The following is a 16,368-nucleotide window of genomic DNA, read 5'->3' as shown; positions in this document are numbered from 1 at the left end:
CGGGTTCTCAATGAAAGTTATACATCATTGGCGTTTGGTTGTTCCTAGTTACATGTTGCGTGGATCATTGCGGTTAAGATTATCATCTTGAGATATGTATATCACCCGCTGCCATAACTACCATCATCTATTGGTGTTGATATACTTTGCTATCCTCTTGGAAATATGTCAAGCTCGCCGAACAGGTAAGATGGTACATTGCATTTTCATCTTGGGCAGATAGGTTTTAGATTTTCACGTCGGCTGTGATTAAGGTGTGCCACCAGTGAACGACCATTACACTGCATACATGAATTAAAATTGCTCTTAAAGCTTAACAACTCAACATCTGGTGCAAGGTACATCCGACATAGCAAAACTAACGCATGCAAGATGGATTCTATCCATGCCATGCTATCATAGATGACAGGTAAATTGAATAGCTCGTCATATTATTTAGGGTCATTGGAGACATCTCGTAGTGTTAGAGATCCGTGCTCCTCGAGATGAACATGTATGAAAGAGCACATAGTAATAAACATAGTATTTTATATCATACATCAGGTTTCAAATTTGTGCCTTGCCTGAATCAAGGATTCAAGAACGGGGCCAACAGGGAATTGACACCCTCTGTACTATGTCAAACCTGAACACCGTTTTCTTTCAACCTGTGGACGGAAAAAAGATGAATTATTCAGATGGGAGAAATAGAGGAGAACTTTGGAACAATATTATAGGTGTAAATAAAAAATGGTATGAAATAGAAATATTTAGGGAACGGCCGAGCGAAGGAACTTGGAAGATATTAGCGTTTAAATGTCGTAAAAGGAGGATAAGGAGGAGAAGACAAGTAGGAAATATTAAGCCAGGAGACAGTGGAGTCGAGGAATGAAAGAGGAGAAACTGTGAATAGATAACATGGGACATGAAAGACAAGAAAGTAGAAATATTAACAAATAACTGGGGAAAAAAGTACAAGATTCAGGAAATTGGACTTGAGAGGAAATATATTGAGAAAAGTAGAGACAGAGGATAGAGAAAGAAAATACAATGAACTATCTTCCAAGGATCTTTAAGGAAACGAAGAAATAATTGCGTCGACCACTTTCGTAAACCTCTCATAAAATTACTACCATAACTATTTCTCGAACGATCTACAGGAAAACTCCGCCAAATATGAATGAAAATTATAACATTTGTATGATGATAGTGCAACCCATCCATCTCAAGGGATATACTCAAATAAGCAGTATTACTACTTCGCAAGACACGCTCCCTTAGGGCCTTTCATCGTGAGAGCCACTCTGTCTTATCTCTTTTTATCTCTCTCACTCTCTCTCTCTCTTTCTCTCTTTCTCTCTGTTTTTCTGTCTGTCTGTCTCTCTCTCTCTCTCTATGCATGTCTCTCTGTCTCTCTCTGTCTGTCTCTGTCTGTCTCTCTCTCTCTCTCTCCCTATCTCTCTATCTCTCTTTCACTCCTCTCATGCACTACCCTCTCTCTTGCTTCCTCTATTTGTTTTTGTTTTTTGCCGAGAAACATGACGTGTAGTTCTATTTTGGTCCATGACGTTAGATTGTGGAAAGCTCCACATACGGTGTGATTTTCCACGATCCAATATTGTGACGTATTTCCTCACGTGTCAAATAAAGGCTCAGACATTGATTACATTTATTTTAAAAATAAGATACAAAATATGGATACATTCTGGTGATGACAAGGTATTACATGTCGAGTTTCGTATGGTTATGGCTTGTTTCGTTTCTTTAAGTTATATGATGTAGCTGTCTTCAAGCATATTTTTCAATTTAAAAAAATGCAACTTTCAAGCAAAATAGGAGCGAGAAAAATAAAAAATAAAATCGAAAGAAATAAACTTGTTACTTTGAATATCCAGAGTAAAAAGCTGTCATCAAGATCGAGTGCTAGAAATTAAGTTTCACAAACACAATCCATCAACTACAAGCTTTAATTGGAAATGATAGTCAATACTGAGCTATTCACAGATTGAATGTACTACGCATCTACCTTTCTGTGAACTGATTCTACGCGGAATTATTATCATTATAATCATTATAGTATTAATATTATCATTATAATGATTATAGTATTATTATGATCATTATTATCATTATTATCATTATAATAATAATAATGGTATTATTATTATTATTATTATTATTATTGTTGTTGTTATTATTATTATTTGTATTGTTATTATTGCTGTTGTTATTATTGTTATCATTGGTATAATTATTGTTATAATTACTTGTATCATTGTTATCATCATAACCATCATAATCATCATCAACATCATTCTCCTCATCATCACCGATTTTAGTATTACTAATTATCATCTGACATTATAGAAAATGCGTATTAACAACAACAAAAATTTGAAAAATATAGATCATGCAACCACAGGAATGACAGGGACAGGAAAAGTTAACCTTATTACTATAGCATATGAGTTTTATTTAAAAAATGGTTTGTCTGAACGATATAGGCCTACAAATACTTTTGGTTCATTATAGATTGCTGCATGTTATTCAAAATTGCTCGATTGGATTAATTGATTACGCTCTAGGCTTTGATTCGTCAAAAATAATGACATGGTTAAGTCTAGGGTTATGGTTAGGTATAGTGTTGAGTCCATGGTTGAAGTTCAAAATTTGGATAGTGTTGGGAATTAAACTGTGGTACGATTTATTGTCGCCGGAACCTGTGATGTGTATATGGCAGTATACGCTTCGTATCCCCATGAAAAGTGCTTTATAAATCCATCCACATGTATAATTATCATCATAGCTATGGTACTCTTTTGTTGTATATACAGTGAGACGCATTCGAACCAGTTATGGTAGTACTAGTGGGACATCCTCTTCCTCCTTGTCTACCATCAGTGTGATATGGATTTCATGTGCTGTAATTGGCGTGCTATTCAGTATAGGAATGATCTACTTATGTTACCGTCATTGGATGAGAAATAAAGCTAGAAATGAGGAACGGGAAAGACAGGCCGTGATTGCTACCCAAGCTCACCATGCTGCGAGTAACGATCAAGCTGCTACCAACCACGCGTTATCATCTTATACCCAACCCGGTGAAGGAACTTATTCGACAGGTCCTGGATATCCAAAGACATCCGTTCCACTGTATCCTCTAGAAATGGTACCACCAGCTTACAATCAAGCCATCAATCCGGAGGATTCTTATGAAAAGTATCGTACGGATGAACCAAAATAGTTCCAGTATCTGATTCTATAATAATTGGCTGAGTTTCGTAGCTTCGTTTTAGCTAGGAGGAACAATTCCTTTGTATTTCTACAACAAACAAATTTTTCTACCATCATTTTCTATTTGTGGACTACGTGCAAGGGTGTCACTAGACCATTTTTTTTTGGAGGGGGGGCGGCTTTGTCAAAATCATTTTTTGCTATTTGCCGACAAAGTTCTGAACAATTCCCGTTTGCTAACATAATTCCTGCATGGGGATACCCCACAAAAGTCATATCTCCGTCTAAAAACGACCCCGATTGGATCGTTCAAAATAGACTGCATTCAAGAGGAAACCAATTCATGATTCCTCGAAGAGACCAACGAATTCATTATGTGGCTGACAATCGAGAAAATAACGCGGCTGAACTATACAAACAATACACACTGCATGTATAATACAGTTTTGAAATGTATATTAGTATAGTAAACAGCAAAGAGTTTTGTGATTGATGTTTGTTATCATACAGCAGCGCAGAACTCGAGTTTTTTGAAATATTTATTCCCTTTTTTCATTGACATGAAAAATGTGTATTCTTCTTTACATCAATGCAGTGCTGCCTTATGTCTGAGATATGTAGATTTATAGTGCAGACTATTAAAGTCTCCATAATGTCGATTCTAAGCGAATTGAGCTAATAATGTAATTATCTTTGAACAATAATTTGAGAAATTATGTACTATGTAGTTAGGTTTAGTATAATGTACAGCAAAAATTTAAGTAGTCTTCCTGAATTTATTATCGTTATTATTATTTTATATATTTGATAGAGTTTAATAAGTACTTGTAATGCAGTATCTATATATCTATATATATATCTGTATTCATATACTAATTCCAGTGAGGCATAATGATATAAAAAAGTGACATATGATTTTGAAGTTATCATTAAAAGAAAGATCTGAATATACAAAAATCCTCTGCCCGTAATTCGTATTAATTTGTTTTGGTTACACGGCGTTCCCTGTATGAAACAAAGTTGCTTGTATACCATTTTTAATTTAGTAAAGGATGAATTTTGTAAACGAAAATCAATGTGACGTTCTCCATGATTTTAACTGATGTCTAGCGGACTTGTATGTGTATGTGAGAGAGAGAGAGAGAGAGAGAGAGAGAGAGAGAGAGAGAGAGAGGGGGGGGTAAGAATGATGCAACGTGGGATAGAGCCCAGATATTGTGCAAAATTTTATGCAAACACGTTCACACAGTATGCTAACATAATATTGGCCCATGCTTTATTTGCGGTTCACTGCCTCGACAGTATTAAACTATTATTCCCGACCTTGCCGCTCTTAAACCTCTCATAAAATTACTACCATAACTATTTCTCGGACTATCTATAGGAAAACTCCGCCAAATATGAATGCAAATTATAACATTTGTATGATGATAGTGCATCCATCCATCTTAAGGGATATACTCAAATAAGGCACAAAGTACTACTTCGCAGGACACACTCGCTTAGGGCCTTTCATCCTGAACCAAGAGAGCCACACTGTCGTATCTCTTTTTATCTCTCTCCCTCTATGTCTCTCTCTGTCTCTCTGTTTTTTTACGTATGTCTGTCTATCTCTGATCTGCATGTCTCTATGTCTCTTTCTCTCTCTATCTCTATCTCTCTCTCACTCACTCTCTCTCTCTCTCTCTGTCTGTCTCTCTCTGTCTCTGTCTATCTCTCTATCTATCTCTCTTTAACTCCTCTCATGCACTACCCTCTCTCTTGCTTCCTCTATTTGTTTTTTTTTTTTGCCGAGAAACATGACGTGTAGTTCTATTTTGGTCCATGACGTTAGATTATGGAAAACTCCACACACGATGTGAATATTGTGACGTATGTCCTGGTCCACTCACCACAATGAAAGCGGTGACACCTATTAATAATAAATAATAATAATAACAACATTTATAATGCGCACATATCCACCCCAAGAGATGCTCAAGGCGCCTAACAAGGTAAGTACATTGAACGAAAATAATTTAACATAATTAAATGCGTTTTTCCTTTTTTTTGGGGGGGGGAGGGGGGCTGCGGAGGAGGCGGGACATCGTTTTTGTGAACTGTATAATATGTTACATGTGTTTTCCTAATATAGCTCTATCTAAATGATTTATATTTAATCTCGTTAACTCACTGCTCTTGTCCTTTGTTTTGCATTGTTTTATTCAATTTACTTCAACGTATTTAATCGTCAAAATAATGTACGTTCAACATGGCTACTTGTTTTGCTCACATGTCAAATAAGGCTCGGACATAGATTACAATAACAACAAATACGATACAAAATATGGATACATTCTAGTGATGACAAGGTATTAACAATTCTACATGTCGAGTTTCGTATAGTTATGGCTTTTTTCGTTTCTTTAAGTTATAATATGATGTAGCTGTCTACAAACATATTCATGAATAAAAATATATATCTACCATTAAACACATAGAAAATGCAACTCTCTAACTGAATAGAAGTATATCGGAATAAATCTGATGAGCCAGAAAAATAAAAAATAAAATCTTATGAAAAAAAAAAATTACTATGAATATCCAGAGAAAAAAGCTGTCATCGAGATTGGGTGCTAGAAATCAAGCCCCACAAACACAATCCATCAACTACAAGCTTTAATTGGAAATGATAGTCAATACTGAGCTATTCACAGATTGAATGTACTACGCATCTACCTTTCTGTGAACTGATTCTACGCGGAATTATTATCATTATAATCATTATAGTATTAATATTATCATTATAATGATTATAGTATTATTATGATCATTATTATTATTGTTGTTGTTATTATTATTATCATTGGTATAATCATTGTTATAATTACTTGTATCATTATTATCATCATAACCATCATCATCATCATCATCATCATCATTCTCTTCATCATCATCGATTTTAGTTTTACTAATTATCATTTGGCATTTAAAAATGCGTATCAAAAAAAAAAAAAATTGAACAAGTATAGATCATGCCACTACTGGAATGCCAGGGACAGGAAAAGTTAACCTTATTACTATAGCATATGAGTTTTATTTACAAAATGGTTTGTCTGAACGATATAGGCCTACAAATACTTTTGGTTCATATAGATTGCTGCATGTTATTCAAAATTGCTCGATTGGATTAATTGATTACGCTCTAGGCTTTGATTCGTCAAAAATAATGACATGGTTAAGTCTAGGGTTATGGTTAGGTATAGTGTTGAGTCCATGGTTGAAGTTCAAAATTTGGATAGTGTTGGGAATTAAACTGTGGTACGATTTATTGTTGCCGGAACCTGTGATGTGTATATGGCAGTATACACTTCGTATCCCCATGAAAAGTGATTTATAAATCCATCTACAGGTATAATTATCATCATAGCTATGGTACTCTTTTGTTGTACACTGTTGGTCATAATGGTGGAATATTTATTTTTACCCCAGTTTAGGGAAGGATTTTAAAAAATTATTTATTTCTAATAGATCTAGATAATGGCATACATTCTCAGATTTTATGGAATATTAATTTGCGAGTGTTTGTTTTGCGTGACTGCTTAATCATATGTGTGCTAACTATGCTAATCAGCTAAGGGACCTACGTCCTTAAGTCATAATTGACAGTAATGAGGATTAATGCCTCACAAAAGGGCACTAATATGTAGCTGATCGACACGATTTTTATACTGGGGCCTCACAGTAACGAGGCCATTGCTTAGCCCCTGAATCATGACTGTACGCAGTGTTTGCTAGGGTACGCAGCCCCTTCCACAAATCCCCCCAAACGAAGAAAATGCAATAAATTGTCAAAAATTCATTGCATTTTCCCCCGGCCCCCAACAGGAAAAATTCCTCTGTAGGGCAATGCATTATGGTTCAAGGCATGGCCACTAAATACTAAATACAAATGATCATCTGCCTGTAATTTGTAATAAATCGTGTTATTACATGGCGTTCCCTGTATGAAAAAAAAAAGTTGCTTGTATACCATTTTTAATTTAGTTAAGGATGAATTTTGTAAACGAAAAATCAATGTGACGTTCTCCATGATTTCAACTGATGTATAGCGGACTTGTATGTGTATATGAGAGGGGGGTGTGCTGATGATGATGCAACGTGGGATAGAGCGCAAATATTGTGCAAAATTATATGCAACCACGTTCATAGTATGCTAACATAACTGGCCCATGGTTTATTTGCGGTTCACTGCTTCTATTATTCCCGATCTTGCCGCTGACAACACAAAATATTATTGTAGTTATTATTACGACTCGCTCACTGCAGTCAGCTATTATATTTGAAGTCATCCATACATTCCATGCTTATTCATTTCCTGGTGTGCTAGTGTGGTAATATTCTTTTCTGCTTCAGACTTCAGAAGTGTTGAATTGTGTGAAAGTATTACTATACGTGTTCATGGACGTGTCGTGGTATAGAGGGATCTTTTTCACGTATATCGTACAAACTGAGGCATTATATTGGCTTTCTATAGCCTGATTAGAAATGGATGACATGTTGGTATATGTGTTCATATATGGACTCTGTTGTACACTACATGGAGCTGGAGCACTCAGCAATACGGGTAAGGTTATATTCATGTTTATTACCATCTGTTATAGTAATTGAGGTTATGCCACCCTATACGAAGTTAACACCGAAATAAACAGCATAAATGAATCTCATATTAAAGTGTGTTTGCTTCGTGAAATGGGATCCAAACGGGATTTTAATCATCTAGTTCAGACACACCACTTTACAAGTAAATCATCAGATGAATATAGAATCTCATTTGAGTTAAAAGCCGGTGGTTCTGCTAATCAATGTGACCGTAATATTACAAATCAAAAGAGGAAAATCTGTTTTAGTCAATCAGGTAAGAAGAAAGATTATGTTTCAAGGATAATATAGGCCTTACCTTTTCCCCTTCCTTCTTCCCTAGAGTATCTAACAGACCTGACTTGATACATTATGAAATGTCTGTCTCATTTCAGTTCGTGTGAAATGAATCTGAAATAAATTAAAACTCTATAACACCATCCGACCCATGGCATGTAATTAAAAGCACGATCAAATTGTGTTGCTCCTACTGTCTCATACCTTGTCATGTCATCATTATTTCATAATAGCTGCAAATGACAACGATATACGTTTATCAATAATCTTCTAAGTTACATAGTACATAATCTTGCTTTACACTCTAAACTCTAAACTAAAAATCGCCAAATAAAAGGGCCGACGGTTGACATTTATTTATACATTTATAAATTATGAATTTATTAAACCATATACATGTAAAAGCAAAACATACAATAGAAAGTAGAATAAATAATATTTCCAAATACAAAGCAAATACATGGTCAGGACCACAAAGAAGCAAACTGCTTTTAAATAGGGGTCCCACAAAAAAAAAAAAAATCAAATATACTTCAGCCACTTTACCTACACACGCACACATACACACCCACACTAGATAAAACAAGGCTATTGTACAGAATATATAAAACATTACCAGGCAATATAAATTTTAATTAAATTCAGCAATGTATAAAATAATACTAAAATATAACATTTTTACAACGCTGTTATTCCTCAACTGGTCATTTTGATGGTGATTTAACATATTTATGTAGTTTATGTTGTGGAGAGTATAGCATTATTTTTGGCAGTACTTCTTGCTTCTCTAATCATATTCCTCTCTCTCACCTGAATTTAGTGAGTGAGATACGTCTACTTAGTGGTTCATCAAGCATCGAGGGCGTGGTTGAATACCGGTATGATAGAAAAACTGGTCTCATCTGTGATCAGGACTGGAGTCATCTTGAGGCAGGGGTAGTGTGTCGCCAGCTAGGCTATCAGCAAGGACAGAGTCTAAAACCAGTATCACTTGGACAACTGTCTGGTGTCATCTGGAACAGGTATTATGATTGGTTTATAGTGTTAACTGACATTCTTTATCCGCCTACTATGAATCTTCATTACCTATTGATATAATAGGACCTACATCAGTTTGCTTCTCGCAAGACGATCGATATGATAGCATTTACATGTAGCCTACTTGCTCAAGAAACATATTCGATAACAAGACGGATGAATAAAAAATATTAATGGTGGTAGATACACAATGGTTAGTAATTTTTGGGCAACTTAAAAAAGATAGGAAGTAAAGATGATAAGAACAATTTAGTTTATCTAGGAGGGAAGCCTCATCAGCATCTACTATGTCTATGCTGTGCTTCCTGAGGGTCCTGTAATAATAATTTTAACAAATTACTACTACTGCAGCTTTTTCAATACATCTGAGTTACCACAAGTATGTAAGAAAAAGGTTCCAATTTTTTTCTCGATACATTTACAACCACAAATTGTATAAAATCAGGATCATTGAGAGAGGATAAAGGTAAATGGCTGCATCAATATCAATATCTAATACTACTGGTATGCCAGTATATACTCGGGATTAGTTTTACTAATATTACTGATAAATTCGATTTTACTTTATGGTTTAAAATTTACTCGTTAAGTTGACATCTTGCTATTTTTGTCTCGTATATTATTATGCTTGCTTATAAATCACCTATTGTTTGTATAACTTAAATGTTCATATTACGTTGTGTTAGTTTGCAGAGCATTCGTGTAAAACAGTTTCGAAATCACTGATGGAGCCACCCTGGTAAAACTAGATTCGTTAAATAAATGATTAAATAGATAAATACATGAATAAATAAATACATGAATTAATTTATTATATTAAAAAGATAATAAATAGATTAAGTATATAAATACATACACTGTTGGTCATAAAGGTGGAATAATTATTTTTACCCCAGTTTAGGGAAGGACCTTAAAAAATTATTTATTTCTAATAGATCTAGATAATGGCATACATTCTCAGGTTTTATTGAATATTAATTTGCGAGTGTTTGTTTTGCGTGACTGCTAAATCATATGTGTGCTACTATGCTAATAAGCTAGGGAACTTACGTCCTTAAATCATAATTGACAGTAATGAGGATTAATGCCTCACAAAAGGGCACTAATATATAGCTGATCGACACGATTTTTATCCTGGGGCCTCACAGAAAGGAGGCCATTGCTTAGCATCTGAATCATGATTGTACGCAGTGTTTGCTAGGGTACGCGGCCCCTTCCACAAATCCCCCAAAACGAAGAAAATGCAATAAATTGTCAAAAATTCATTGCATTCCCCCCCCCCCCCCGGCCCCCAACAGGAAAAATTCCTCTGTAGGGCCATGCATTATGGTTCAAAACATGGCCACACAGAAGAATTTTTCCTGTTGGGGGCCGGGGGAAATGCAATGAATTTTTGACAATTTATTGCATTTTCTTCGTTTTGGGGGATTTGTGGAAGGGGCCGCGTACCCTAGCAAACACTGCGTACGGTCATGATTCAGGGGCTAAGCAATGGCCTCATTACTGTGAGGCACCAGGATAAAAATCGTGTCGATCAGCTATATATTAGTGCCCTTTTGTGAGGCATTAATCCTCATTACTGTCAATTATGACCTAAGGACGTAGGTCCCTTAGCTGATTAGCATAGTATCACACAAATGATTAAGCAGTCACGCAAAACAAACACTCGCAAATTGATATTCAATAAAACCTGAGAGTGTATGCCATTATCTAGATCTATTAGAAATAAATAATTTTTAAAAATCCTTTCCTAAACTGGGGTAAAAATAAATATTCCACCATTATGACCAACAGTGTATATACATACAAACATTGATAAATAAATGAATAAGTATAGTATAATTTTATAAATCATGATCACACATCAAGACACATTTGTAGCAGTATTACTTAGTAGAAGTGGTAATAATGTTGTTTTGTTGTGGCACTACAGGGATTTCGGATGTAACGGAACCGAAGATCGTCTTGAGGATTGTGCCTTCACGGATATAATCCTACAGGACGGTCAGGACCCACAACAGGTCTGTCACTCAGATCACATTGCTCAAGTCTCTTGCGGACCTCCACATGGTGAGTAAGATCTATACGATTTTATGAACAAGCACAAGTAAAAAATATGTAAATTATGATAATACAATAATACGAAGCATTATTTATTTATCTATCTATTTATTTATTTCTTTATCTATCTATTCATTTATTCAGTTGATTATTTATTTATTCATTCATTTATTTACCCATGTTTTCTTGAAAAAGCAAGGTGGTCCTATTCAGTGAAATGACCATTGATAGTGTGCCAACTGTAAGTGACAGTGAGAGCAATGATTGACATCATCCATGAAATAATGAAAGAGGAATTATATACAAAATAAAGTTGCCACGAAGATGAAAATAATTAATCTGAAAAAAGATATGAATTAGACTTGTAAGATATGTCCTTAACGATTCTACCGAATGTAATTAGTGGAATGACGTTCCTTTTTATATAGAAGCATAGACTTACGATGTCGGATATTCTTGCAGCCCCCCCCCCCCCCCTCACCTGAATTTCAAATGACCTATTTCGGCCATTATTTGGGCAATGGTTAACTCATTATTTGGCACCAAGGTGCATGGACTACTTCTAGTATTTCCACCACTGCATCCCATCTCTCTCTCTCTCTCTCTCTCTCGCTCTTTCTCTCTCTGTCTCCCTCTCTCCCCCTCTCTCTCATTCTCTCTTTCTTTCAATCTCTCCAGATTTCGACATCCGATTGGCTGGAAGTAACTACACAGAGCAGGGTCGTTTAGAAGTCTTCCTAGACGGTGAGTGGGGTTCTGCTACCCATGGCGGATCATTTGATGAGGCCAGTCTCGATGCCGTATGTAGGCAGCTTGGGTTTCAAGCCGGATCAACTTATCGTCACGATGATGGCGTTTTCGAGAGAGGAACTGGAAGAATTCTGATCGATGACTTACAATGTGACATGTACACGGGTCCGTTATCAATCTTAACAACTGAAATCTCTCAATGCAATGTGGTGCTTACAAACAGTAGTATATCAACACGAACGCATGAAGACGAGATAGGAGTCATCTGCTACCCATATAGTAGGTTTCCTTTTGATTTAAAGATCTAATACTTTGCTTCTTTCATGAAACCTATGAATTTTAATCACATTAAGTCCCAAATCATTTGTTTATAAACATAAAGAATAAATTTATTCATTTGTATTCTGTGAATTATTTGGCAAATGATCCTTCTTTTGTCTCCTTTGAACTGCTGTCTCCCGACAAAGTATTACATATTGGATTTCACCTAGGCCTACTCAGGATTTTAAAAGTATGATATATCCAATAGATGAACAGAATTGCATATCTATTTGGCTCCTTCCATTACCATTCATGGGTTTTATTAATTAATTTCAAGTTTCATGCAGGCCTGCTCCTTCTATAGTCCATACAGGCCTTTACAATTGTAATTGTAAATCATTTTCGTGTATGAGAAGAGTGTAACCAGCAGTTGTGAAAATGTATAGCAGTCCTTATAGCTTCTCAATTGTGCAATGTAATTATAATAATTTGGGGGGTATTATTTCGAGGGGAAGTGGGGGTTAACACATGATTTTTTTTTATTCGGGGCAGATCCTCCCTGGACTAGCGGTACAAAACATTAAAAGCTTTATTCCATACAAACTCTTTTGGACACTTAAAGCTATTGAAGTAATGAAAAATTTCCTTACTATTGAATGTCTCATAAATACCGTGCAAGAATTTGTATTATTGAAACAGAAACATTTTAGCCATACGATAGGGAGATGAGATGTTTGGAGGAGACCAGGGACCCGTTTAACAAAACTTGTCATCAGTGAAAAATGACCGTTTTTGTTATAAACTACTGAAATTCTTGCTTCTGGTTGGTTATCAGCAGATTTGTCACTGATATTTGCCATTTGTCATTGAAAAAAGGCTTTGTGAAACACCCCCCTGAATGTAAGTATTAAACCGAGATCTTGTCCATGATTACGAGTGTCTTATTAAAACTGTATATCTTTTGTTTGAGACAGAATCTGTAGCTAATCATCCTGTAAGACTAGTCGATGAACAGGGGGAAATCAACACGGATTATGGACGCGTTGAGGTCTACCACGATGGAGAATGGCGTTCTGTATGCTTGACAAATTATATCCGGTTTTATTACGTGAGTTTGACATATTATGTTGCTATGGCAAAAGTTGCAATATATGCAAATCTGCAATCGAAATGTGCAGGTTTATACAGAAAGATGTAAATTAGGAATGGTGAAAGAACAAAGCCCTCGCCCAAATCGATGGTGACCGGATGTAAACACAGGGGCGTCTGGATGTGACACTTACATCAACATTTTTGTTGGTAATCCAAAATCCCCTTCTTTTTTGTTATAACATGCCTATAAGCAAATCTTGCCTCATAAAAAAAAAGATTCTTACTTTCACTCGTTGGTAAGTTTTCAACTCTAAGAACGTCTGAGAAAATATTTTGAATTTTATATTAAGCACCCTCGGCTTAGAACGTAAAAGTGCGTGAACAAAACTTTATTATGATTTTTATTTCTTTGGCAACAGATATTCATTGTCTATACCAATTTGAATTATGTACCTTTCGTACTTTATATTTGTATTAATTAATTCATTAATTTATTTATTATTCTATTTTTTTACAGGATATCTCAAGAATGAATTAAGCCATGACGATAGATCCTAGTTTACTTTTTGCTTTTGTTTTGTAAATCCAAAATTTTAGAAAGTATGTTTGGAAGTAGACCCGGATTGGTCTTTCTTCTGGGACAGACTGGATCTCACTTCTTACAACTTATCGACATCCTCAAAGCAGTCTTGGTTTGAGCTTCGATCTTGTCTTGGACTAGAAAGACTCTATCAATGTGATCACAGTGCATGGGGTCAATCAGGACAGTGCCCTGTTCAAAACATTGCTGGAGTGAGTTGCCGCTTTCCATTAGTCACTCCCGGACCAACATGTAAGTGGACAGTCTATCATTAAAATTAACCTTTCATATACAGCTTTCATTAGTATTATGTAATAGTGATTTATAGGAATGATATTACTAATGTATCGTCTCAGGTATATAGGCTTACATTATATTCTGTATTTACATTATAAAATTATGTTCCTATGTTTTTTTTGTAATAGAAAACTGAAAAGGAAGTTGATGGGTTTAAACTAGATCATTTGGTGTTTTATTGAACCAGAATCAATGTCATGTTATAATATCACTTTAGCTTCTCAATGAGCGCTATTAGATCATAATGGTTGAGATCTAGCCATAATAAGAAATGTGAGTTATTGACATAAGATTGAAGTGCGCATGTTCCAGTCAACCCATCGCTTCCTTCTTTGTATAGTACGCAGTGGCGTATCCACAAATTAATGAATGAAGGATCTCGGGAGAGGGGGGGGGGACAAATGATAGTTGTGTCTATTGTTACAGTTGCTATTGTTTTAATCACACTCCCTTAATAATTATATATCCATCTCTTTCAAATCCATTTAGTAGAAAGCACATCAACAATGAAACATAATACTTTTAAAGCTTCATCTTGACAGAATTACATGTCATGTTTCGGATAAATGAATTGAAGAAGAAAATATTCACTTACTTAAGTCAATTAATCAATTAATCAATCAATGTCTTCCTTATACAAATTTACAGTCGATCCACCGATGTCTCCTGATGGGCCCGAGCCATGGCTATGGATTTTAGTTAGCTTCGCATTTCTCGTTATCCTATTCTGCATAATCCTTTGCTGCTGGCGTTGTTATAAAGGGATACAGTCACACGCTTCTTCTGCTCGTCACTCATCTTCAACCAACATGGTCGAAGTCACGGCGACCTATCCCACATTGTCGAATCCTGTTCCTGCAGCTTCAGCTCCAGCTCCCGGCTACCACTGGACCTCAACCACCAATAATGACTTGCCTCCATCGTATGACTCGGTTGTTGCTGGATCACATCCACGAGTAAAAACAAACGGAACAGAGACAGAGGATACAGGCGGGGAGGGGGGGGGGTAATTGAAGTACCCCTTGCGACGGAACTCTAGATATGACTGTGCCTGATGAAGGAATCCAATGACATTAAACTGATGTAAATTACACGGCCATCGCCCTTCTGCCGGGAACATGGGCGTCCCAGTTGGGTTAGCATTTTGCTTTGTTAATGATTATCATTTTTAACATCAACCAATAATAAGATTATTACTAATAACAACGGTAATGGCTGATGAATTCTTTTTATGGCCTTGTACAGGGGTGTGGTTGGTTTTAGGGGGTGTTAATGGGACACCGTCATGTTGTCCATATTATGGTAAAATTTTAGGATCATAGTAAATACCCTTTTTGTTCAACTCCCCTATGTTTCTTGAACGTGACGTCACTCCAATAGCGTTGGTAGATCTGGCTGGAATATGAAAGATACACAAACATCAAAGCTGTGGTGCAATTATGAAATGATATCGGCTGATGCATGGTTATTGTGGAAAAACTTCATAACATTTTATGTGCATTAATATTATCATATCTTATGTTTGATTGAGTCATCATAATATAGGTCTACTTATTCTTTGCCGTTGGTTAGTCTAGATTCCATCAAATCCGAAGTACATTGTCTACCGTTCTCAGTTTTTCTGTTTATAGAAACAGAGTAAGGTAAGTACAGTGTTTAGCCATCTCGGTTACAATGGATGGCATTATGGCAGGTGTTTTTTTTAACTATTCATGTGCTTGCCTGACAAAGCAACACGCGCCATATACCCACTGAAATGGAGTTGGCCCGACTCGTCATTTGCCCCCATTATAAATGTATATATTTAAACACTACAATTATTCCTACCCTTACCAAACTGTAATTTTTTAGAGTGTGTGAAATTTGTCCCGATTTATGTTTTTGAGAAGGTGACATGTAAAGGAATTCAACCAGTTCACCTTTCATGCTCGTGTTATGAAAAACACAAACAAACTAAAAATGTCCAATACTAATTCAGAGTATATATATATATATTATATGCATATTTATACGGTTTAAAGATTTTTATTATACTCAAGTTGTGGATTAACAACATTTGGTAGGTATTCAGTTTACAGTAAAAATTCTACCGGTAACTCTATACCCTGGGATAATATTCTAAGCTCTCTGTCTATCTCTCCCCCTCCCCCTCCCCTCTC

The 16,368-nt window shown here is 35.7% G+C and overlaps 1 protein-coding gene and 1 long non-coding RNA gene across 2 annotated transcripts; both read left to right on the top strand.

Annotated features, from left to right (window-relative positions):
- LOC105439304 lies at window positions 1–4,170 on the top strand. Its single transcript, XR_971257.2, has 2 exons — window positions 1–185; window positions 2,814–4,170. It is a non-coding gene; the product is annotated as an uncharacterized LOC105439304 (long non-coding RNA).
- Window positions 4,171–7,455: 3,285 nt separating this feature from the next.
- On the top strand, window positions 7,456–16,368 carry LOC100892724 (neurotrypsin). Its single transcript, XM_030999131.1, has 7 exons — window positions 7,456–7,819; window positions 8,951–9,152; window positions 11,102–11,238; window positions 11,908–12,258; window positions 13,215–13,348; window positions 13,930–14,164; window positions 14,858–16,368. The coding sequence occupies exons 1-7, from the start codon at window positions 7,741–7,743 to the stop codon at window positions 15,217–15,219; spliced, it is 1,500 nt and encodes a 499-aa protein (XP_030854991.1). The 5' UTR covers window positions 7,456–7,740; the 3' UTR covers window positions 15,220–16,368.

This window comes from Strongylocentrotus purpuratus, unplaced genomic scaffold (genome assembly GCF_000002235.5).
Source record: "Strongylocentrotus purpuratus isolate Spur 01 unplaced genomic scaffold, Spur_5.0 spur5_scaffold_5, whole genome shotgun sequence".
In the NCBI taxonomy this organism is placed as follows: Eukaryota; Metazoa; Echinodermata; class Echinoidea; order Camarodonta; family Strongylocentrotidae; genus Strongylocentrotus; species Strongylocentrotus purpuratus.
This window is presented reverse-complemented; position numbering and strand designations above follow the sequence as displayed.

Bases quoted from the DNA above. Each gene is read 5' to 3' on its own strand.
- LOC100892724 (XM_030999131.1), top strand. From the start codon at position 7,741: ATGGATGACATGTTGGTATATGTGTTCATATATGGACTCTGTTGTACA. The intron at 12,259-13,214 runs GTAGGTTTCCTT...TGTTTGAGACAG, and splicing joins AGTCATCTGCTACCCATATA to AATCTGTAGCTAATCATCCT. The intron at 14,165-14,857 runs GTAAGTGGACAG...ACAAATTTACAG, and splicing joins AGTCACTCCCGGACCAACAT to TCGATCCACCGATGTCTCCT.